The 23,080-nt window shown below is 41.9% G+C and overlaps 1 protein-coding gene across 3 annotated transcripts in view; it reads left to right on the top strand.

The window, feature by feature from the left end:
* TRIM55 (tripartite motif containing 55) overlaps positions 1–23,080 on the top strand; it is a 57,917-nt gene that overhangs the window by 5,701 nt on the left and 29,136 nt on the right. For 2 of the 3 annotated variants that reach the window (XM_074987125.1, XM_074987126.1), the window contains exons 3-9: positions 2,988–3,153; positions 5,680–5,775; positions 11,778–12,011; positions 14,182–14,204; positions 14,321–14,445; positions 19,119–19,321; positions 21,843–22,130. In XM_074987125.1, coding sequence (XP_074843226.1) covers positions 2,988–3,153; positions 5,680–5,775; positions 11,778–12,011; positions 14,182–14,204; positions 14,321–14,445; positions 19,119–19,321; positions 21,843–22,130 — 1,135 coding nt within the window. The remainder of the gene's footprint in view (positions 1–2,987; positions 3,154–5,679; positions 5,776–11,777; positions 12,012–14,181; positions 14,205–14,320; positions 14,446–19,118; positions 19,322–21,842; positions 22,131–23,080) is intronic. The other variant, XM_074987128.1, reaches the window with a different exon arrangement.

The following is a 23,080-nucleotide window of genomic DNA, read 5'->3' as shown; positions in this document are numbered from 1 at the left end:
GCTCTCTCCTTTAAGAGTCAAATTCTATTGACGTGTGAAGCAACAGTAAGGAGTTTCTATTCATGGGATCTTAGAGAGTGGGACACAAAATCCACCCCAAGTCAGATCAGGAGCTTCAGTACTATTTGTGGATTCTCTCTGAGTTGCAGTTTTAGGGTCTACTCCTACAAGCCATCTGCCCTGAAACTCTCATGGAAGTCAATAGTGTACATAATATGTATGTCTCTCCTAACACTAGGTGCTAGATCAGTTTGGCTACCAGCAGCTTATTCAATAAGCTTACGATTAATCTTTCACTACTGAAACTGTGCTATAATTTTCCTACTGACTACCATTTGAACTTTTATTTCAGAAGACTCTGGCTTTTGTTGAACCAGTGTAAATCTAGGTGATCTGTTGTGGGTGGAATGACTTTGGATTTACACTGGTATAAAAGAGATCAGAATGTGGCCCAAGGTACTCCGGTAAAAGTCTCTCTTTTTCTTTTAATGTGTCAGCGTATCAATTGGTTTCCAATTTTCTATGCTAGTTTTGAGGGCCAGGTTGATCCAGGGATTTCTGCCTTGGTTTCTTTGAACTCCTTATGATTCCTTTTGAAGACTGGCTACGTCTGACAGAGGGCCCCTCGAGTCATTGCTGGTTCTTCATGACACCTTTACCTTTTTTACTCTTATTTTCTGTCTCACATATGGTCATGATTTCAATGCCAGTTAACATGTTGATGGGTTCAAGTGTTGCAAATATTTCAGGAAGTGCAGGCTTTTCAGTCATCTTTCCATTTCGAGGTTTACTTTCCATCTAGCCCAGAAGCTCCTGCTTTTGCACACAGTATGCACAGAGGGTTTGTTGTTTGGGAATCATCTGCACACAATTTAAAGCATCCTTTACAATGTATGTGTTATGCAACTGCCTTGAAGAAACCATATCCATATAATACAGAATACTTCTAGAAATCATGTCACTTCATCCCATTGTTACCTTGTACCCTGTTACAATGCAGAGCATCAATTTTGCTTACTGTACGAACAGACTCCAATTAACTCTTGTTTCAAAAGCCCATGAATTAAAAACAAGGAAGTAGAACATATTTTCTTTTCAGCTTTTCCCCCCCAACTTTTTAATTTCAGTTGCCTTGATTTCCTTTTCAAGTAACACAGAAGAGAAATCATGCCTGATATCCATGAAGAGAAGCAGTCATTCCCACCATACTAACCTGTATGGAATAGTCTTATATCATTTAATAGACAGATAATCTTTGTATTAGTTCTTGAAGCATCTAATAGAATTTTATGTACCACAGACTTCTGTACAATGATTAAAAAGTATTAAAACTAACTCCTGATCCATAGGGTTTTAGAGTAGTTTTCATAGACTATTACATTTCTGTGGAGCAATTGTCCTTGCCACTTTTAAATCTATAGGATTTTCATATAAGGGAGACATTGGGAATATCTGAAACAGGGACCCCATTTACATTTGATCAGGATCCAAATCAAACAATTACTTTAAATACAATTCCAAGGCTGAGTCTACACTTGCCCCCAACTTTGAAAGGGGCTTGTTAATCAGGGTGATGAGTGAATACTAATGAAGTGCTGTGGTGAATACGCAGCACTTCATTAGGCTAATTCTCCCCCATGGTAACTTCGAAGTGTCAAACTTCGAAGTGCCAGTATGCATGTAACCAGGGGCACTTTGAAGTGCCCACACTACTTCGAAGTACCTTTACTCCCCAAAATTTAGGGAGTAAAGGCACTTCAAAAATAGCACAGGCCACTTCAAAGTGCCCATGGCTCCATGCATGCCGGCACTTCAAAGTCTGATACTTCAAAGTTGCCACAGGGGAGAATTAGCATATTCACCACAGCACTTCATTAGTAATCTCCCATTGCCCTGATTAACATGCCCCCTTTGAAGTTGGGGCAAGTGTAGACAAGCCCAACATAAACTGATTCCTAATGCAGACAGATTAGCTAGTGTGCGTGAGGCAAGGCACGCTAAAATGATATTAAAAATTGTGTTGTAGCTTTTGTAGCACTCCCGGCCCAGTATAAACAACAGGCAATTTTATGTAACATGTGTTCTTGGTGGCTAGTAGAGTGGTGTTAACTACTTATACAAAGTCCACATTAGAAACTTGTTCAGCTGAGCTCATTTTAAGTGCAGTTCCAAGCATGAGTCTTTTGATTTGGTTCCCAGCCTAGTATGGATATAACATTCCTTCGACACCTTTGGGAGTAGTCATGTAAAAGAAAGACCCTGCTTAAATATTTTACTAGATCGAAGCCAGATTGCTCAACTTTTTGTATGACTGACCCCGGAATACTTAAAAGTATGGAGGTGTTGACTCAAAAAGATGTTAAACAGCATGCCTAACTTATGTGCATGAGTAGACTCACTGACTTGTATGGGTTTACTTATACAGTCACCTTCCTGAATCAGAGCCATACTATAGTCATGCTTCTCAGCTTGTCATAGGGTGTCAGAAAAGATTACAAGTACAGGTTGAACTTTTCTAGTCTGCCACCCTCGGGACCTGACCATTGTCAAATAAGAGAATTTGCCAGATCATGGGAGGTCAATATTGTCTAGTCTACTACCACTTGCACAGCCTTCAGGGCTCTTAGAAGACATTGGAGGGGGAGTTACAGCTAACTAACCACACAGAACACTGAGATCAGGACTAGCGGCTGCAAACAAGCTATATGGGGCCATGAGAAACTTGGCCTCACCCATGGGAAGCAGTCATTCAGCTAACTAGAATCATGCCGGATGGTTTACAGAGTGCTGGACTAGAGAGGTTTGTCCTGTACCTGCACTTGCTTATTCATCATTGGTTGGCTAAACTATTCTGTGGTTCTGTACTGAAACCTCAGGTACTTTTTTTAATCCATTTGTTTTATGTTGAAGGACACAGGTGCTGTTATCACGATCAGTAAAGCAAGTAAGCAAGTGACTTTTAATGTGTTTAATGGTGACTTTCACAGACCTGAAAGAAAATCTGAGCAGCCAATGTGTGAAGAACACGAGGATGAGAAAATTAATATCTATTGTTTAAACTGTGAAATGCCCACATGTTCCATGTGCAAAGTTTTTGGTGCCCATAAAGACTGCCAGGTTGCTCCTCTAAAAAACGTTTACCAACGACAAAAGGTAAATATCTTGTTGCTTCTAAACATAGTGACCTATTCAAAACAAAGGGACACTGTCAACATGAAATTTAGTCAGTTTAAAAAAAAAAAGAAAGTAAAAAGTACATCTGCCCGTCAGCTGCCCTGCCATTTGGTGGTTTAATAATCCATATTCCTGTGATGTTGATTTTTGGCTGGTTTTTTTAATTGTTTTCTCCTCTATTGCCATGTGAAAGACACACATAAATATCCAGAGCAACAAACTCAACAGATTGAGATATTTTACAAGAAATTGAGAAAAATTATATTTTTCCTGTCTAAATGCTTTCAGTTCTAATTACTTACTTATTACCTATTGCAATAGCTTTCAGGCAGATGTGTGATTTTTAGCTTGATCTCCCTTTACATGTCTCTGACTCTGTTTTCAGTCCTTTTAGACCATGAGCACAGGCAGGTTTGCCAGCAAAAGTGAGGGAGAGCAACTCCACTCAGGTCAAATAGTTTTATATTGGATGCTTCTCTTGTTTCTGTTTGCAAAGGGATCTTTATCTCGAAGAGAAAAGTCCTCTCCTGTGGCGGGCAGCTCAGTGTGTTCTCAATATTTCCTTCCATTACAGCCAGTAGTAAAAACTTGGCTGTTTATATTTAATACAATAGTCATTTAAATATGGGCTTACCAGGTAAGTTCATGAGATAAGCAGTTCATTTTCTGGGAAACCCAGGGAACTAAGCAACAGAGGAGAACAAATTTACAGCACCAGCCTCCAGGGCTTTTTGTTTGCTTGTTTTAAAAAAAACCACAGCTACGCATGTGCATGTAAACTAGAGCCGGGGAAATACTTTGAAAAATATTTGCAAACATTCTCCTGAATAAAAAAAAGGAAAAATATCCTTGGCATCTGTACCCCCTTTTGCTCCCCTTTCTGAGAACTTTCTTGTGAGAGCATTTGTGGAACGAGTCTCCCGAGTGTTCAGATAGCTATATTTGCCCAAGTGGTTATGACAGAAGTTTCTGGTAGCTGTCTTGAGAGCTTCTTGTTCTTCTGGAAGCTAGTCAATTACGGAACAGAAATAATGCCATGTGAATGCGGGTGACAAAGCAATATGCAAATACTAAAATAGCGACTATCTGAAGCAGCAGCCACAACAAATAGCTTGTGAGCAATTTGTAGGGTGAAATATGTTTGCATAAAATAGCTGTCAAATAACGTGCATGTTGTTATACTTGTAAGTAGCAGGGAATGCACTTTGCTGCTTTTGTAGTCCCAACTTATTGCATGTTTCAGAGGCTCCTTCTGTCCTCTTGTTCCCTTCCCCTCCACCACAAGATCCCTGTGTGCCACCCTCCCATCCTCTTCTGATTTCTGGGGTTCCATGCCCCCTGCCATTCTTTCCCTTATGCCAGAGGCTCTGCGGTCCCCTCACCCCACCCAATCCAGGGGTTCTGTTGGCCCTCCCATTCCCAGTCTCCCATTCACACCAAGCCAGCAGTTCTGTATGTTCTCCCATTCCCCACATGACACAGTCCCCCATTCTGCTCCATGCCGGGGCTCTATCTGTGTGCCCCCTTTTCCCTCCATTGCAGGGGCCTTCATCCTTCACCCGACACACACACACACACACCTCACTGTCTGCCCCCTCATTTTCTCTCCCCCATTCCAACTTCCTTCATGACGCTCCATTTCCCCATCACCTTACACCACTCTTCTTTCTTCACAGTCAGCATGTCAACCTTTTCAAACTCTGTTAGGAGGATGGACCAAGCTAAGCTGAGGAGGGTGGTTAGGTGATGTGGATGGCTAACATCAATCAACAAATAAAGAGGTGGTTGAACCTTTTAGCTCCGCTAACTGGATGCCCAGGGTTCCCTCTATGCAGCATTTCCCTCCTTCTGTTTTTTGTTTTCACTATAATCACCTGGGTTCTTGCCACTGATGGCTCTAATATTCCCAGACATTTGGAACTGATAGGATGTGGTGTTGAGAAGTGACCATGTTACAGCCAAATGCTATCAGCTTGGCCAGTTAACAAATTCATACAAATTATAATTTATTCACAGCTAATGCAGGAACAGAAAAAGGAGCTAAATTAATAAAATAATTTATTCAGTGTGAATCGCTTGCCCGACTCAGCTGTAAAACCAGATTTTTGCACATAATTGCCCACGTTGCCTGCTCAACAGGTGCTTTTGGCATGTGCAAAGGGCTATACCTGCTTATTTTTTCCTGTGCATTTTTAGAGGCTTTAAAGGTGTCTCACGTTTTTTCTGAAGTTTTCGTTTCAGGAAAAGCTGCAAATTTTCATTCTAGTTCAGGATGAAAACAGTAGGTCAAAATACCAGAATTTCCCCCAGGATGGAAATTCTTTCATCAGCTCTGGTTCTGAGCAATTGTATATCCTTGTGAAGCCCACTCATCCACTGCCTTTGCATCTCAGGTTATATGTGCTATTTTCTGAAAAGTGCAGGAGAAGGACGAATTTAAAATAAAACTGCCAGCGGTGCATGTTATTAACTCTGCATATGCTCATTCCTTCTACTGCTGTTTAGTCTGAACTCAGTGATGGCATTGCAGTGCTCGTGGGCACTAATGACAGAGTGCAAGGAATAGTAGGTCAGCTGGAGGAGACCTGCAGGACAGTAGAGGTAAGCAATGCACTTGAGTTACCTGTTGAATGTGAAGTCAGAGAACATACCTGATTGTTAATGACAATTTCCATGCATTAATGTAATTTGCTTCTTTCAACAGGTTCCCAAATTATTTTGCCAAAAGCCTGTGTATATGACACCAGAGCTGCCAACTCTGAGATACTCTATTGAGTTTCACACTTGCCTCTCATGACATTCACACATCCTGCAGCAATTTAATACACATTTGCAGCTATCTCCCATTACTCTCAGTGGGATTGGTGCCAGGATGCCCTCATTTCCCTAAACTTTTCATAGATGGGAACAAGGCTTTGTAAGAATACTGTCCTCTGTCTCCCACGCTTTCAACGGGGTAGAAGTCAAGCTGTCGTCAGTAAAGATAATTGAGTCTCTTCTCCATGTGTGACCCTGAAAGGAGACATTCAGGGAACAGGAGGACAGGATAGGCAGGGTGTGTGTATGTGTAGAAGGGGCAGTTGGGTGATGAAGAGAGAGGAGGTACTGAGCATGGAGGGATGGTCTTTTGTGGTCTGTCCCACAAAAGCTCATTACATAATAAATTATTTTGTTAATTTTTAAAGCGTCACTTGACTGCTTTTTTATTTTGATAGAATACAGACTAACATGGCTATCTCTCTGTCACTATTCAGCATGGAGGGATGTGGGGGGGGGCAGGGCGGGTGATGCCTAATGAGATGAGGATTGGGATGAAAGGGGCTGAGAAGGCTGGAGAAAGTTCTGAGCCATGAACAGGATGAGGTGAGACTGGATGGCAGGGTGGAGCAAAAGGGGAACAGAAGGTATATTAATTTTTTTTTCTTCTCACTTTGTCACTAAGATCCCCAGGAAGTTCCACTACCCTCCCGCATCCCAGCCAAAACTCCTCCCTGGGACACCATGGCCACAGTGATCCAGTTTTTCATTTTGCAAACCCTATGCTACTTGCAACTTCATTACTTGTTCTAAGCAACTGCTGCCACTGCTCAGGTGTAAATCTGGAGTAACGACACTGTGTGGTAGTGAAGTGGGACAGATTCTGTTCTTATTTACACTAGTGTAAAGCTAAAAAAATGTGTCTTTGGAAGTTTAGTGCCAGACCAGGGATTCCTTGACATCTGAGATACAGCTTTTACCTGAAATGAAAGATGGGAAGGAAATTGAGGAGCTGCTGTGATTTCTGAAATGCAATTGCAACTTTGGACATGTAAATAGTCTGCTGAGGCAGGACCAAATAAAGCTAGACCATTCCTGATTTGTTTTTCCAACTTAAGCTTAAAAATTTCCCATGATAAGGATTCCACAAACTACCATGAAAGTCTATTCTGGGCTTAACAGCTAGAAATTTTTCCTAATGTCTAATTTAAACCTCCCTTGGTGCAGATTAAATCCTTTACCTCTTACCCTATCTGTGACGGGTTGTACCTCTAGGATGTGGTCTGGGAAGACATTAGAACTACTGTGTCCCCTACAATTTAACTGGGTTGGCCTTGCTGTGCTGGTGACATACAGGCAGCCTCTCTAGGCTGTATTGTCAACCAACCTGACAGAAGGTGGGGCCACATATCTAACTGAATGGCATGCTTGCTTTACCTAAGCCACTCACGGACAAATGGTAGACCCCCACCCCAGCCAAATTCAACCCCTCTTACTGTTGCACCCCTGCAGGAGTATAAACCCAGAACAATGCCATCTTACAGCACACAGGGATCCACACAATGCAAACTTATTAATGAAGTCACTCTTCCTTCCCAATGTGGGGAAGATGTGCAACAGCCTTTGTCTACCAACCTGAGATTTTCCTGTACACTTCACACAAAATGCACCCGCTAAGATAAGTTGATTAAGGGCAGAATGCTAGATTTTAGGTGATTATAAGTGATAACAAACAGATCAAAGCAGATCACCCAGCAAATAGAAATGCAAGATGAGCCTGATATACTAGATAGATGAGATTTGAAGTAGCAATTTCTCACCCCCTCTGATGATCCAAGCAGGCTTGCAGATGTTCAAGGCACAAACTGCATCTGCCTTGCAGCTTGGGTTTCCCTTCCCTTTCCAAGTGTTTTAATCTTCCAGAGCTCCTTTCAGGTGTTGGGCTGCGGGCCAGCGAAAGCCAGCCATGATGTTCTGTAGCAGTGGAGACCTCTGGGGCAGGACAGAAGGGGGCACTGGACACGTGACTGCTCCCCCATGTGACTCCTCTCCTAGCCCAGGGACCACCATCCTTAGGAGGTTGTGGAGTCTGTGTCAACGCCTCCCACTCCGTCTAGGGTTGCCAGATGTCACCAGACAGAAGCGGGGGAGGTTGAACGGGGTGAACCGGGGCGAGGGTTTATGGGGGGGGGGGGCGGTTAGAGCCTTATGTGCCTGCAGTGGCCGCCAGCTGGAGCCGCGCGGGCGGGGGGGGAGCCCAGCACGTGCCGGGTGGGGGGCTGAGCCGGGCGGGGGCGGGATCGAACGGGGGTGAACTTGGGCGGGGGCGGGTTCAGCTGGCAGGGGGGTTCCACCGCCGGCGGCCGCTGACAGCTGGAGCCCCGCGCGCGGGTGGGTGGGCTGCGGCCACAGCGGGGAGGGGTTGAGCCGGGCCGAGGGTTGAATGGGGGGGGTGCACTGGGGCGGGGTGTTAGAGTGGCGGGGGGGGTTGGAGCCGGAGCCCCACGCGCGGGGAGCGCGTGTGAGCTGGGGCCGCAGGAGGACTGAGCCGGGCAGGGGAGAGATTGGGCGGGGGGCGGGGAAGTTGGTTTAATTTAGTAGCTGAGACATTCGGACCCATCCCTGGAAAGTGTTTGTGTCATCAGCTGTCAGTGAAATCAGCATGTGGGATCAGGAATATAGCGTCTGCCAGGACTGGGGTGGGGAGAGATTGATACTCATCTGCAGAGGCAGCCTGAGCCCCTGAAGCCATCAGAAGAACAGAGCCTTGCCTTCACCAGTAGTTTATCCTCACAGGCATTTCAGTAGCGTGTGCATTTATTTACCTGGCCTGAAGTATATTGAAAGTAAACTACCTGTTCATGAGTTATACTTTAAGGAGGTTTTTTTTTTTTTTTTTGGTACGGCTTTTACTGTGAGAGTGCTGGGATGGATCTCATTCTTTTGCTCCCACAAGTGCCTTTCAGGCAGTTCTCCCAAGCTGTTTGAATTGGTGGAGCAAATAAAGATAATTATCCTGGTCAGTATGGAAGCAGCACGGTTTGACAGGCTATGGAAGGAGCCCATAATGATTCACTTTCAGGTCACACCCTGATGACACACCTGGTGAACCAATCACATACCAAAAGGGGAAAAAAATAAAAACTTACTGAGCCTTCAAAATAGGAGCAATAAATAGTAAGTGCAGTAAATGATGTATAAAGACTACGTTTACAAGGTCTAAATGGCAAGAAAAATTAATACCATGGTCTAATGTGCAGCTGACCCAGGCACCTATCTCACGGTACGCCAAGGATAAGGAAGAACTGATAATGTCCAGAATTTGCTTCAAAGAATATAAAACTGTTAACCCATGGAAATGAGAGAGAGTGTAAATGGCAAAGTCAAAACTTTGTAGTAAAGAACTCTTTGCATTGCAAGGATGAAATTGGCTGCTATCAGGAGTTTGCAGACAGAAACAAGCCTTTCAAGTAAGTTAAGTGTAGAAATTAAAATAGTACAAAAGCTTAGGTTTCTTCCCCTTCAAATTTTACTAATTTAATCCAAAAACAAGACTTCACACATCTAAACTGAAGTCACAGAGAACACTCCATTAAAATGCATAAATAAGTACAGCAATATCTAAAATTAGCTTTCCCAGAGTCATTCATTCATATGTAATATCCATCTTCTGATTTATGAATCAGAAATTGAGATAGACAGAACAAGAAGAGCAGAACCCTTCTAGCTTCATACACCTTACCGGGCTTTGCAACCGTAAAATAAGAGATTACAGAAAACAGAGATTACAACTTTACATAGTGCTCCTACTTCATAGTGCAGACAAATCATAGTTCTTGCCATCACATGGCCTTCATTTGAATTCGATATCAGTTTGACCTTGAAGACTCAGATGAACAGCTGGAACCAAGAGTCCCAGAATCAGTCTTGCAGGTTTTTCCTATCCTCAATTTAAGTCAACACATTGCACTACAAATACTACTTTAGAGTGAGTAATACTGAAAGGACGCGGTCAGGTTGCTTTTAGCTCCTGTAAACAGTAAGCCCACAGTTCTAAATTTAGCTACAGTTTCTATGCAAAGTTTTAGCAAACAGGCCAGTGCATGTTAAAATTACAACAGACAAACCAAAAAGTAACACAAATTCACATATTTTACCATAATGAAAAAGAAACAATTATTTAGGACAATAAAAATGTGATAATACATACAAATAATAGATAAAGTGAGAATTCTCATAGTCCTTTCAAAATATACATAGCTAGGTACTTTCTTAGTATATAATTTTCAAATGCTCAGAATGTTGGTAAACCAAGCCAAAATTTTTCAAAGCAATCAAAGGCACCAGTGCCCAGTGATGAGTGTGCCAGTTCTCATCCTGTATCTCTTTTTTCTATAGCTCTGTTTTGGTTGTTTGTTTTTTAAAAAGGTGGTGAGAATTTTTTGAGGTGTTTTTTTTGTTTACTTCTCTATAACTCCAAAACCAATGAGATGTTTTGGTCAGACTTTAAAAAAACTGTTCACACAGACTAAATATGAAAAAAAAAATGAAAAATAGGGCATAGAGGAGATGCATAGAGTTTATTTCCAGCGGCCTCTATCATGGATGTTGATTACAACTTGCAATTATGTTTGATGTTATGTCCACTAGCAGATAACTTGTGTGAAGGTTCAGGGAATGAAGACATAGACGGACTGAAATGGAGGACCAGGGTGGAACAAGAGGAAGGAGAAATTGGGGGGAAAACTGTAAAGGAAGTAAAAGAAGCAAGGGAAAACATATTGAAAAAAGAGGCATGGGAAACAGAATGTCCCTCTGCAACTGTTTATTTGATTATGACCCATCTGTCATAAACCTCTAACTACTGCAAAAAGTCCTGTGGGTGCGTTAGCTATCACAAGGGACCAGGAGTTAAGTTTTATGGCTCATTTGAAAGATGGCAGCACTACAGTGGCTCCAAATGTCTCTTTCTGGGGAGTTGATTCAGCTCTAGCTCCCAGGGAGGAGCACAGCATATCAATTCATCAACACCACTTCCCACAGCATGCTATGTTCATTTTGGAGGCCTCCAGTCCAAACATGCACCAATGCAATCTGTTTTTAGCTTCTGTGCCCAGCTAAGATGACCCCATGAATGACTACAGTTACAACAAAGCATATTTATTACAGGAAAAATAACTACACTAAAGCGGTATTATGTAGGTTGCGAAGTCAAATGTTTGAAAGTTAGAAAGTTAGAATTTAGCTTGGAATCTTAATTTGCTGCTGTTTTGTGCATTATTATGACACAGTCTATAATTACAGGACCACATCTGATGGTATAGGATGCTTGCCTCATTCAGTGTAGTAGTATAATTAACACTCACCTTGAGGCCCGTTAATGCTGCCTGAATGGTGTAAAGAGTTCTAAAATGTGTAGGATAAATTGGCCCTTACAGCTTCTGTAGTATTTCAGGATCTCTGATGATGATGAATTTTTCTCTAGAACTCATTTGAGCTGATCTGTACTGTTCCGCTCATTTAGCTGTTAATATGGCAATTATTTTCATGATTTTCCTACAAGTTCTACAGTATTACTACAAGCATAACATAAATGTATTTCACCTTGTTAGCATGCTGAGAATGACATAGTCTATCTGTTTAAAAAAACAAAAACGTTTGCAAGTATTCTCAAAACTTTTTATTTCAAAGAGTTAACTTAAAAAATTACATATTCTGCAGTCTTTAAAAGAATCTTCTTTTGTTCAGAATAGGATTTATTTGATGAAAACACTTCCAAGTAATTGTAAAAATAGAAACACTTTTAAGCAACATAACACTTTTAACATAAACCAAATGATTCACAGGAATGCTGCAGAAGACAGAAAGAGCAACTGTGTGAAAAATTTGATTATCTGTATGCAATACTGGAAGAAAGGAAAAATGAGATGACACAAATAATCACTAGAAACCAAGAGGAGAAACTGGAACACGTCCGCTCCTTGATGAAAAAGTATGCGGATCACTTGGAGACAGTGTCTAAGCTAGTCGAATCAGGGATCCAGTTCATGGAAGAGCCAGAAATGGCAGTGTTTTTGCAGGTAGGTTTCAAAGAATTCTAGAGAGGTAGGAAAACAGTGGTAGAGGAGAGGGGAGGAATTAATCACAAACAAATTGTGACTCACCTTTCAATTCAAGCAAAGTCCTTTACCTGTTCCCTTCCCAGTGAACATCCACACAAATACGTTTTCATTCACAACAATGTGCAGAAATTATTTTTCTTCATTTGAATAACATTCAAACAAAGAGTTAAACATGAGAATATGAGTATTTTTATTCACATAAAAAGCACTGTTCTGTTTATAAGCTTTCAGTCATCCAATCAAGAAACAGAAAAATATTTTCATCTATATTTACATGATCCTTAGCATTAGTTTGAGTAACTTCCAGTTCTATATATGGGATTTAGCAGTTCCATCTCTGTGAAGTAATGCTGTGCTATTATCCCTATTTTGTGTATGGGCAGCTGAGCCATAGAGAGGTTAAGTAATGTACTCAAGGTCACACAGGCTATTGTAGAGTCCAAAACTGAACCCAGGTTTTACAGGTTACATTCTAATTCTTTAACTGTAAGATTCTTTCTGCCCAATGCCCCACTCATTCCAGGGGCCCAGAGCAGCCTGTATTCCCCATCTGCTATTCCCCATCCCCATGCCGAGGGGCCTGGCAAGGCTGTGAACCCACCTGAAATTGGGTCTCAGGACCATTCATCTTGGAATCTTAAAATCCCCTAGCAAGGAAAATCCTTTTCATAGAAACAGAATGCAGGAGCAGGAACCCATCCTGAATGGCAGAAATCCCTGCGTAGATATGTGGAACTGTAAAGCTTCAGAATCAAATCACGCACTGTGAATAGTCAGACATAGTCCTGGAAGGAAATGTGCTAGAGTGAAATGTTCTTGGAACATGTCTGAACAATAATACACTTGTGAACATTCAAAAGTCTATTCTCAGTTAATTTACATAGAGCAAAAGGACACAATACGTTGGATACATGTCTGGGGGAAGGCTTGTCCAGTTCAATTTTTAGCAAACAAAAGTCACCATCAAGGAAAGTGGGATTACGCGGGTGGTGCCAGGAAGGGAATATTGGTCATGCTGGTTGAATATCTTGCTTCAGCTTTGGCCATGTGTGTGCACTGCATATGAGCCTGAGGGTAAATCTATACTTATGGGAAGATCCACGTGGAAAAATCGATCTTCCTGAGTTTGATTTTGCATGTCTGGTATAAGCATGGCAAAATTGACCTCTCTGGGCTCAGCCATCGACCCCTGTACTCCTTGCTATTGCCTGGAGTAAAGGAAGTCAGCACAAGCCTAAAGAGGCCCAGACTACACTAGGGAAGAAAGTTGATTCTGATAAGTCAAATCTAGCTATGCTAATGGCAAAGCCAGAATTGCATCTCTGCACTTGACTTTCTTCCCTAGTGTAGACCTAGCCCCAATGAAAACAGATATTATGTGCCTGATTCTCAGTGGTCTCATCTACACTACCACCCTCCTTCAGAGGCAGGACGGTAAGTAGGGTGTTGGGAGTTTACTAATGAAGTGCTGCTCTGCATATGCACCACTTCATTAAGCAAACTCCCTCGCAGCAACTTTGAAGTTTTAAACTTCAAAGTGCCGGCTCGCGTCTAGCCACGGCTCAGCTGCTGGTACTTTGAAATGCCCGGGGTACTTCGAAGTCCCTTTACTCCTCAAAATTTTGAGCATCAAAGGGACTTAAAAGTTGCCCCAGCACTTTGAAGCACCGGTGGGTGAGCCACGGCTAGATGCGAGCCAGCTCTTCGAAGTTTAAAGCTCCAAAGTTGCCATGGGGGGGAATTTACTTAATGAAGTGGTGCCTATGCAGCGCAACACTTCATTAGTAAACTCCCAACATCCTACTCACCATCCTTCCTTCAAAGGAGGGTGGTAGTGTTGACAAGCCCACTTACACTAAGGTCCCTTTATACTTCCAGAGCAGTGTAAAGGGGTCTTAACATAAATGAGAATTAGGGGAGGGGCCTACAACACGCTGTTGCTCACATGTAAACTAGTTCCAAGCTGAGTCTAATCTTATTCACGGGCCTCCTAATTCCCATTTCTAATAAGAGCTCAAGTTCGTATATCTAGGAACAGAACATGTAAGAATTAGGTATCAGAGTGCAAAACTTGTTCAATAAAAATGAACCTTTTAAACATGCAGTCATTTCACTTTTGTTTTCACAGAATGCCAAAACATTGCTACAAAAGTAAGTACTTCCCATTCGAGAGAAAGCGTATGGTTTTGACATTTATGCTAAATTATTCATTTTTTAAGCATTTATTTGCCAACCCAAATGCAAATGACAAATGATCACTCTTTTAGAATTACTGAAGCATCCAAAGAATTTCAGATGGAAAAAGTAGAACCTGGCTATGAAAATATGAGCCATTTCACAGTCAACCTCAACAGAGAAGAAAAGATAATAAGAGAAATTGACTTTTACAGAGGTATGTCATTAATGTGACCAAAACTGTTCTCCTTCTTTTCTCTTGTGTGCAAATGTATGTGAAAGTACTATATAAGGAAAATTCAGGTAAGATATTCCCCTCCATCCACTAAGATACTGGATCATTTAACATAAATCATGATCAAAAGTAAAATCCCACCAGGGTTCAGAAGCATTTAATCTGTGGTTGCTTCTTATTTTCCTTTTAATTTAGTTCTTTCCTAAGGACCTGGTCCTTCAACCCTTATTCAATGATTGCTGATATAAAAGAATTGTAGGATGGGGCCTGTATGTATAGTAGTCTGTCATTAAAATGAGAAGCAGCTGATTTATGGACTGTCTGATATAGAAAATCATTAAAGAAATAGAAGAGTGCAAACTAATAAAAGTAATTATAAATAATATATTTTTCTTTTTAATTATATCAGAGAAATGTAATTGAAAATGTAAATGGAAGTCTAGGTTATACGTTTATGGAGACAAACAAAGAGACCATTATTTGTACTATATTAAGGGATATCCTCTGCTGTCATTTATATGGTTGGTATGCCAGAATAGATGAAACAGTACATAGTTACTATTCGGTGCTTAACAAAGTAGCATGCAATATGGATATCTTTATGCTTCAGCTTATAAAATGATGGGAAATCAGATGGTATAAATTGCTGACAAATGTAGATTTCTCTCAAAATCTTGAGCATTGTAAAATACAGAGAATCATGAGGCTCATCCTCTATACCAGTGGTGTCCAAAAGGAAGACACCTGACTGCCACATGCTCCGACCCTAGCCAGATGCCACCTGCCCCTCCTAGATGCCATACTCCTCCCTGCCCCCGCAGCCAGGCACCAACCCCCTTCTCCCCCCTGCACAGCCATGCACCCTCCCCCTCTCCCCCCCGCGCAACCAGGCACCCTACCCCAAGCCACCACTGGAGCCATGCTGCCAGAGGCACCCATCCCCAAGCCGCCCAGCCCTGAGAGTTGGTGTGGTGGCTCCAGGGGCTGGCTTGGGGGCTGCATGGTGGGATGGCTCCTCGGTCACTGTGCCACGGAGCTCTCGGGGCTGTGTGGCTTGGGCCTGGGCGGCTCCGGAGGTGCATCATCCAAGGAGGCGCCACGCCAGCTCCGTGGCACCCCAGGAGGTGCCGTGCCACTGCAGAACCCCCGAGCCAGCCACGTGGTACCTGAGGAGCTGCCCTGTTAGCCCCCAAGCCTCAGTGCCACTGCACCGCCACCTGAGCCACTGCAATAGCCCACTGCCGCATTTGCCACAAAATGCTTCCCCTTTCACCGCATGTGGTGAAAGGGGAGTGTGTTGCACAGTGCAGCTCTATACTTTACCTATTGACATGGAGATCTGCTGTTACGGTATAATTCACATGATTGTAACGCCATCTAGGTCTCTTCTGGCATTCATACTTATGGGTATGCCTGCACTACAGACATTCCAGAATAGCTTTTATGGAGTTATTATTCCAAAAATTGCAGCAAAGCTGTAAAATAAGCAAAATTTATTCTGAAATAGTGTGTCCACACACTATAGAGCCTAATCTGAAATACTATGTCTACATAGCAGCTTTATTTCTAAATAGTTCCTATTCCCTGTCTACACAGCCCCTGTTTTGAAATAGGTGCTATTTCTCATGGAATGAGGTTTACTGATTTTGAAATAAGACAGAGGTGTTGTGTAGACACTTGCAAAGTTATTTCAAAATAACAGTGTAGACCTACCTTACTAGATTTCATCTTCCTGCTGAAAAGTTGTGATTTAGATTATTTTTCCTTAAATGTATTTATTACCCTGGCTGTGGCCACACTTGGCCAAAACTTCAAAATGGCCATGCAAATGGTCATTTTGAAGACTACTAATGAGGTGCTGAATTGAATATTCGGCGCCTCATTAGCATTAGGACGCTTCTGGCCGTAGCACTTTGAAAGTGCTGCTTTCGAATGCTCACAGCTCAACGTGGCTATATGGGGATCCTTTTCAAAAGGACCCTGCACCTTTTGAAATCTCCTTATTCCTCTCAGCGGAGGAATATTTGAATAAGTGAATAATTAATTTGAATAATTGAATAATTTGAATAATTGAATATTCAATTCAGTACCTCATTAGTAATCTTCGAAATGGCCATTTGCATGGCCATTTTGAAGTTTTAGCCAAGCGTGGCCACAGCCCCTGTGTTTTTCGTAGCTGAATATCATGTTGCTATTTAATCACTGTGTTTGTTGATTAAGCTAGGCCCTTTATATTAATTCTGCTTCTTCATTGGTATTAAACACTGAAAATTGACAGAAGGACTGTGAGGAAAGGTTTATGACAGGTGACAGAATATTAACTTGTAGGGATATGTCTAATGGGAAATCACAGCCATTTGCTTTAGTCCTGATCTCATATAACATCTTTGTAGAGGAAGGAATATACAGCAAGTTAATAAAACCTACACAGATTATAATAAATTGAGAAGAGCTGTAAATACCATGAAGTTCATGTTTTGCTACTCATTTTGCTAAAGGTGAATGCATATTTTCACAGCAGTATTTAGGAAAATTGATGATGGGGCTGTATTAAGACAGGATGAGGCCCTAAGCTATATCAGGTTTAAGAGTCCACATAGCATTACCAGAAAATGTACTTTAGTGATATTTTTATATGTAGAGACCCCTCATAATCTGAGACCATAACTTAAATTGTATCATATTTAGCTTGTGAATAAATTCGGCTCTGACTGAAGGTTACATTTTCCTCAACCTAAGCTATACCTGCAAAAGACATATGCATATGCGCTATATATTTGCCTATACTAAACAATAGTATGGACACAACTAATTACGCCACTGTCATACATATCTCAAAGAGCTGGAAGGGACCTTAAGAGGTCACTGAGTCGAGTCCCTTGCCCTCTCAGCAGGACCAAGCACCATCCCTGAAAAGCTTTTTTTAAACTTATTTTCCCAGACCCCTAAATCGCCTCGTCAAGGACTGAGCTCACAACCCTGAGTTTACAAGGCCAAAGCTCAGACCACTTCATGTGCCACTGTGGGTTTTACATATGAATTGGCAACCAGTGCATATGAACATTTCAGTTATGCAACTTACTTTTCTCCCTTTGAAAATGTTTCATTCACGAATACTCACAATAGGACATACTGAATGTGTTTGCTCATATATTTTGGGCTAAATCAAGGCATAGTTTGTAGCAGGGATTAGGGAGGAGTCATGCTGCCCATTACAGTTGTCAGGCATCTGATTTTCAACCAGAATGCTTAGTCAAAAAGGGACCCTGATGGCTACCGTCAGCACTGCCATGAAAAGTCCAGTTGACTGCCCACACTGGGGTAGGCAGACTCCCTACCTGCTCTTCACATCTCCCAGAAGCAGCTGGCATGTCCCTTCTCTGTCTTCTAGGCTCAGGGGCAGCCACCAGTCCCCATTGGCCAGGAAGTGCAACCAATGGGAGCTGTGGTTGTGGTGCCTGCAGGCAGGGGCATCATGTGGAGTGAAGCCAATTGGCCACCTCTGACCATAACATACAGATATGCTGGCTGCTTCTGGGAGCCCACTGAGGTGACCACTCCCTACAGCCAACACCCTGCACCCTCTCGCACACCCAAAACCCATGCTGCAGCCCTGAGCTCCCTCCCACACCCAGACCCCTTCACCATCCCAAAACCCCTGCCCCCACTGCAAACCCCCATCCCAAAATCTGAACCCACTTCTACACCTCAAACCTGCCATCCCTGGTGCCAAGATAAAGCCCACATCTCTAGCAGGAGCCCTCTCCTCCCTCTCACACATGAATCTCCTTCACAAGATCTGAGCCCCTTCTCTCACTCTGGACCCCTAATTTTTGGTCCAACTCCAGCACCTGCACCCCAAGTCCAGAGTCTGTATCCCAGCTTACACCTCAACCCTCTGCCTCACCTCAGGCCCTCCGTCCACACTCCAACCCCTTGTCCCCAGCTTAGAGCCTCCTCCCACATCCCAGATCCCTCATCCACAGCCCCACCCCTCAACCCGCACACCCAGCTGGAACCTTCACCCCCTGCATCCCAGCAAGGTGAAAATGAGCAAGTAAATGAGAGTAGGGGAAACCAAGCAATGGAGGGACAGGGGATGGCATGAGCAGAGAGTGGAGCCTCAGGGAAGGCAGAAACCTGGCCTGAGGGACAAAAACATTTAGCTTTTTGCAGATAGAAAGATGGCCACCCTATACCCTATGGGGAGATTCTGGAGGCTTTTTCCTTAGATAGGGGGAATGCAGTTGCCGCAAAAGCCTGTGGCAGAATACAGTCTGTGTTCCCATCCCCAGGACCTGCGTGGAGCCTACACTGTTGGTGGCACTGGCCAACTCACTTGGTCCTTGTGCTCTAGACCTATGTGCAGAGATGCAGCATCTTCGGTCTCCATCTCACCCTGGCATCTTCTTCCTTCTTTCTGCATGCATCGCAGGCAGATTGCAGTGTTGCCCTTATGAGCATCAGCTGGAATTAAATCATAAGTTGTACTGTCCCTTGAGAAAACCCTCACCAGGAGTCCCTTTTGCTATCCATAGACCTATTGTGTAGTTACCATAGTAACTTCAAATTTCTGGATCCCTGTGTTGTATAAAGAGCGTGCCCCATGTATTGATGTGTTAACCTAGCACTGTGCTTATGTGAATGTTTATTAGAGGAGGAGGGTGATGAGGAAGAGGATGATGTGGTGGAAAGCGAAGAGTTGGATGAAGTCCGCACAGAATCATCGGGTGAGGAAGAAGAGGCAGCTGAGAAAGTATCGCAGCAATCTCAGCTGGACTTAGAACCAAAGAGCACAATGGGAGGCCCTCAGAATGAACCAGCTCCATCATTACCACCAACTCCACCAGTGAGCCAGGTAACTGCACCCATCCATTCTCTATCCTATCAGGTATGCTGAATGTTTCCTCCATTCTAGAGCATTTTGAATGATCTAATCTGGCCCAACCGATGCTAAAACATATGCCAGAAACATGTAAAAAATAGTCCATTCAAAGAAGAAAGCAAAGATTTTACTGCTATTGCTTGTTTTCAAGCAGTGTATGTGTGAGCGTTCATTGGCTTAAAAAAAACCCAATGGAGTTCTTTTATGTAAATACAGGAAGAATAATTGGTTATTAAGGTTTAATTCTGGAGCAAAACCCTTAAGAACTGACAACCTGATGCTCAGTTTTGTTGGTTGTTTGGTTTATTTTGCTTAGTAGAAACTAACAGTCATAACTGAGGTGAGAATTAAAAACATGTGTACCATGAGAATGTCACATTTAGCTTGCCTGCTGAAGAATTCACAAGCCACATTACCGGATCTGTCTAATCTTTTGTTCCTCTGACTGACACATACCTTCCTTTGGTGATCTTGTTGCTGGAGTTATCATTTAGAAGTTCATCCCTCATAATGTCAGATACAGAGAAGTAAGACTGATTGTTATGAAATGGCAGCCCAAATACATTCAGCAGTAGAAAAATCTTTCTGTTTTAAGCCACGTATTTAGGATTTATTTCATATTTTGTATGTTCTTTCCTGGAACATAATTAAACTAAAACATCAGTTACTGATACTTTGTGAGATCTACACCAATACAATACTTCTTACTCTCCTTCAGCTACCAATATCACCAATTAACTTACCAAACACGACAAATTCATCTCTTCGGCTCCATTGAAGTCCTTACTCCAGCACAATGCTGAGGTTCTTGATAGTGTAGCACAAACAAGGGAGCAAATAAAGAATCCATGTTTATGGTGAAGTTCTAATTTAACAGTAAGAGGGAAAATAAATGATTGTGGGTTTCTGCCTCCTTTTATCTGTTTGAGGGCTTACACAGGTTTATGCAAGTTCTCTGTTGATATTCTTTATTCGGTTTAGAAATGGCTGATGTTGATTTAACTTGACTCTTTAGCAAATTAATCTAAATCTAAATAAACACATTTAAACTGATTTAAGAGTGTTCGCATGCAAAGTTGCACTAGTTTAACTAAACCAGTTTAACTAAATTGGTGCAACTTCATGTATAGGCCAAGCCCTAATTGTAAAATGAACTGCCTCATAATTTTGTGAAGTTCTACACCTCTAAAAAGGAAGCTAGAGACTTGCTGGTATGGCCAATGAGGAATTTTAAAAAGCCTTCATGAGTTGACCAGAATGGCATATGGGGGATGCAACATGCAGGATATTTGGAGTTCAGCTTTTTCCTGTTGGCCAAAGAGTAAAAAGCCTGTAATATCTGTCTAGTCTGAAAAGGCTTAACATTGACAGAGAGGATGCAGTTCTGCCAGCTGTTCCAGTCATTGATAAGGTATAATTACAGTCAGCTATTATATGTAAACTGTCATATTGTGGACAAATATTTATCTCTATTGTTATTATAGTCTGTTTATTCCACTCATGCATCCAGGGTGAGTGAAAAAATTCTGAATATTTATTTAAAAAAAGAAATTTTTGTCTCAATCCCAAACCCAAGGAGGTGATTTAAAAGACTCCAGTTGACTTCACTGGAGCAGTTGGTCAGATCTCCCATATGTCATCTTCAATGTGAGAAGTCAGTACTGAATGTTATTATGCAGAGTCTAGCATATTTTAGATCAATGATTACACAGAGATGGGTGTTCACATGAGCATGAACTTAGGTAATTCTGAGTAAAAATCTCCAGACATTTCTGAACAATGGATAGTTATTTGGCAATACACTATCTCTAAAATAAAGGACCTCATCCTCCCACAGACTGATTTTTACTATAATGTGACTTCAACTTTGGTGGAATTATTTCTAATTTATACTTAAGAAGAGAATCAGGTCCAAAGTGTAATGATCTGAATGAAAGGAACACCTCCTTCTGTGTTTTCTCAACCAGTGTTTCCTTCAAAGTTTATGTAAAGTTTTGCTAAGTGGGGATGCAGGAATTGACCCAATGTTTGTATTTTTCATACGTATATTATCCAAATAGTAGAAACTTAGGGCAGGTCTACATTTACTGAGAGATAGGCAATCGATGCCCTGGGGATTGATTTAGCGGGTCTACTAGATCCACTAAATCAACTGCTGAACAATCTTCTCAACTCTGGCATTCCACTGGAATGAGAAGCATAAGAGAAGTTAAGAGGAGACCACTGTGGAGACCCTACAGCAACTCAAATTAGAGTACATCAGTTCCAGCTATGCTATTCACATAGCTGGAATTGCATATTTTAGATGATATTGCCTCTTAGTGTAGACCTGCCCTTATGCTCTGTATTTCTTTTATAAATATTTTGGATCTCAAACAATAAATTCTTTGCAGATGGCATGCAGAGAAATATGGGTTGAACACAGGATGGTAACATAGTATACTCTGCTTGTGTGTTTTTTTGTTTTGTTTTTACTTTATCTACTCTGATTAAGGGTGAGGTTGTGCCAACTGGTGCTCAACAGACTGCAGAGTCTGATACACAAATGCCGTCAACAGCAGACACCTTCGATCCCTTGTTTTACCCTAGTTGGTATAAGGCCAAATCACGGCAAGCAAGCAGCCCAAGTCTGACCCAAATGAGTGATGGGTTGGGCCAAGTAGGGCCTTCTGTTTCTCTGGAAATGAATGTAAAGAAGGCAGAAACTACAGAAGCAGCAACAAGCAATGAGCGTGCAACTGGGAGTGGTAAGGAAACTAGCACAGCTGCAGCTACTTCCCAGGTTAGTGGTTATGCTATCTCAAAGAGTTTTTGCATGTCACTGCGGTCCAACTGCAATATAATATTGAAGGAAATTTTATCTTTAAAAATGCAGAGGCAAACCATTATCTACGAAATATAGAAGTAAAACTCCCTCTGATTTCAATAAAGTCAGGAAAGATTAATACATTTAATTTAAAATGTATAGTGGGTCAGACTCTGAAACTTAGTCATCCACAGTGATGAGGATATATTTGCTTATGTCTAACTGATGTGCCCATGAAACGAATATGTGGGAGCAAATACCTGAGGCACTCCTGCATATGATCAGTCAGATGTAAAACACATCTCATCGGCCATGTCTGTACATAACAGATTTACATTTTAGTAGCAAATTCACACAGTTACCTTCCTATAGTGTTGAAAAACTGAACCTATATATCACACGCAATTTTACAACCACTGCATATGCAGCTGTTGCTTCAGACTCACCAACTGCACTTTTACTGCTGTAGCTGTCACACATGTGGAGTGCAAGGTTGCTCGTGGTTAGCCTTTTCTCTATGCATGCTGGACTACACAAACATCAGGGTGCTTCTGTTTGTCAGCAATTCTAAAAGCATGGTGTGCGTTTAGTTAACTGTGCACTGTGAATGCCTGTTCCAAAGGTTTTCTTTCAAGAGTACATCCAATCTGATTAAAGATAACGTGAACATAAGAAATGTTGGCCCAGCATTAGATGATCACAATGATAGCATCAGCATGGGTGGCATTGTCATTTTTCATTTTTTTTCTTAAAAGGACACTATCAGAGTTTGACAGATCCCAAAGTTGATGTTTACCCCATGTTTATTTGCAAAATCCGTGGAATTATTCATAGATCAAAATATTCTTGGAGTGTACCTGAGGGGCATGTGAAAAATATCCACAACACACTTGCATTTGTGTGTGTAAATTGGTTTAGGCCTAAAT

This window comes from Carettochelys insculpta, chromosome 2, assembly GCF_033958435.1.
Source record: "Carettochelys insculpta isolate YL-2023 chromosome 2, ASM3395843v1, whole genome shotgun sequence".
Classification (NCBI taxonomy): Eukaryota; Metazoa; Chordata; order Testudines; family Carettochelyidae; genus Carettochelys; species Carettochelys insculpta.
The sequence above is the reverse complement of the archived record's forward strand: the minus strand, read 5'-3'. Positions and strand labels throughout refer to the sequence as shown.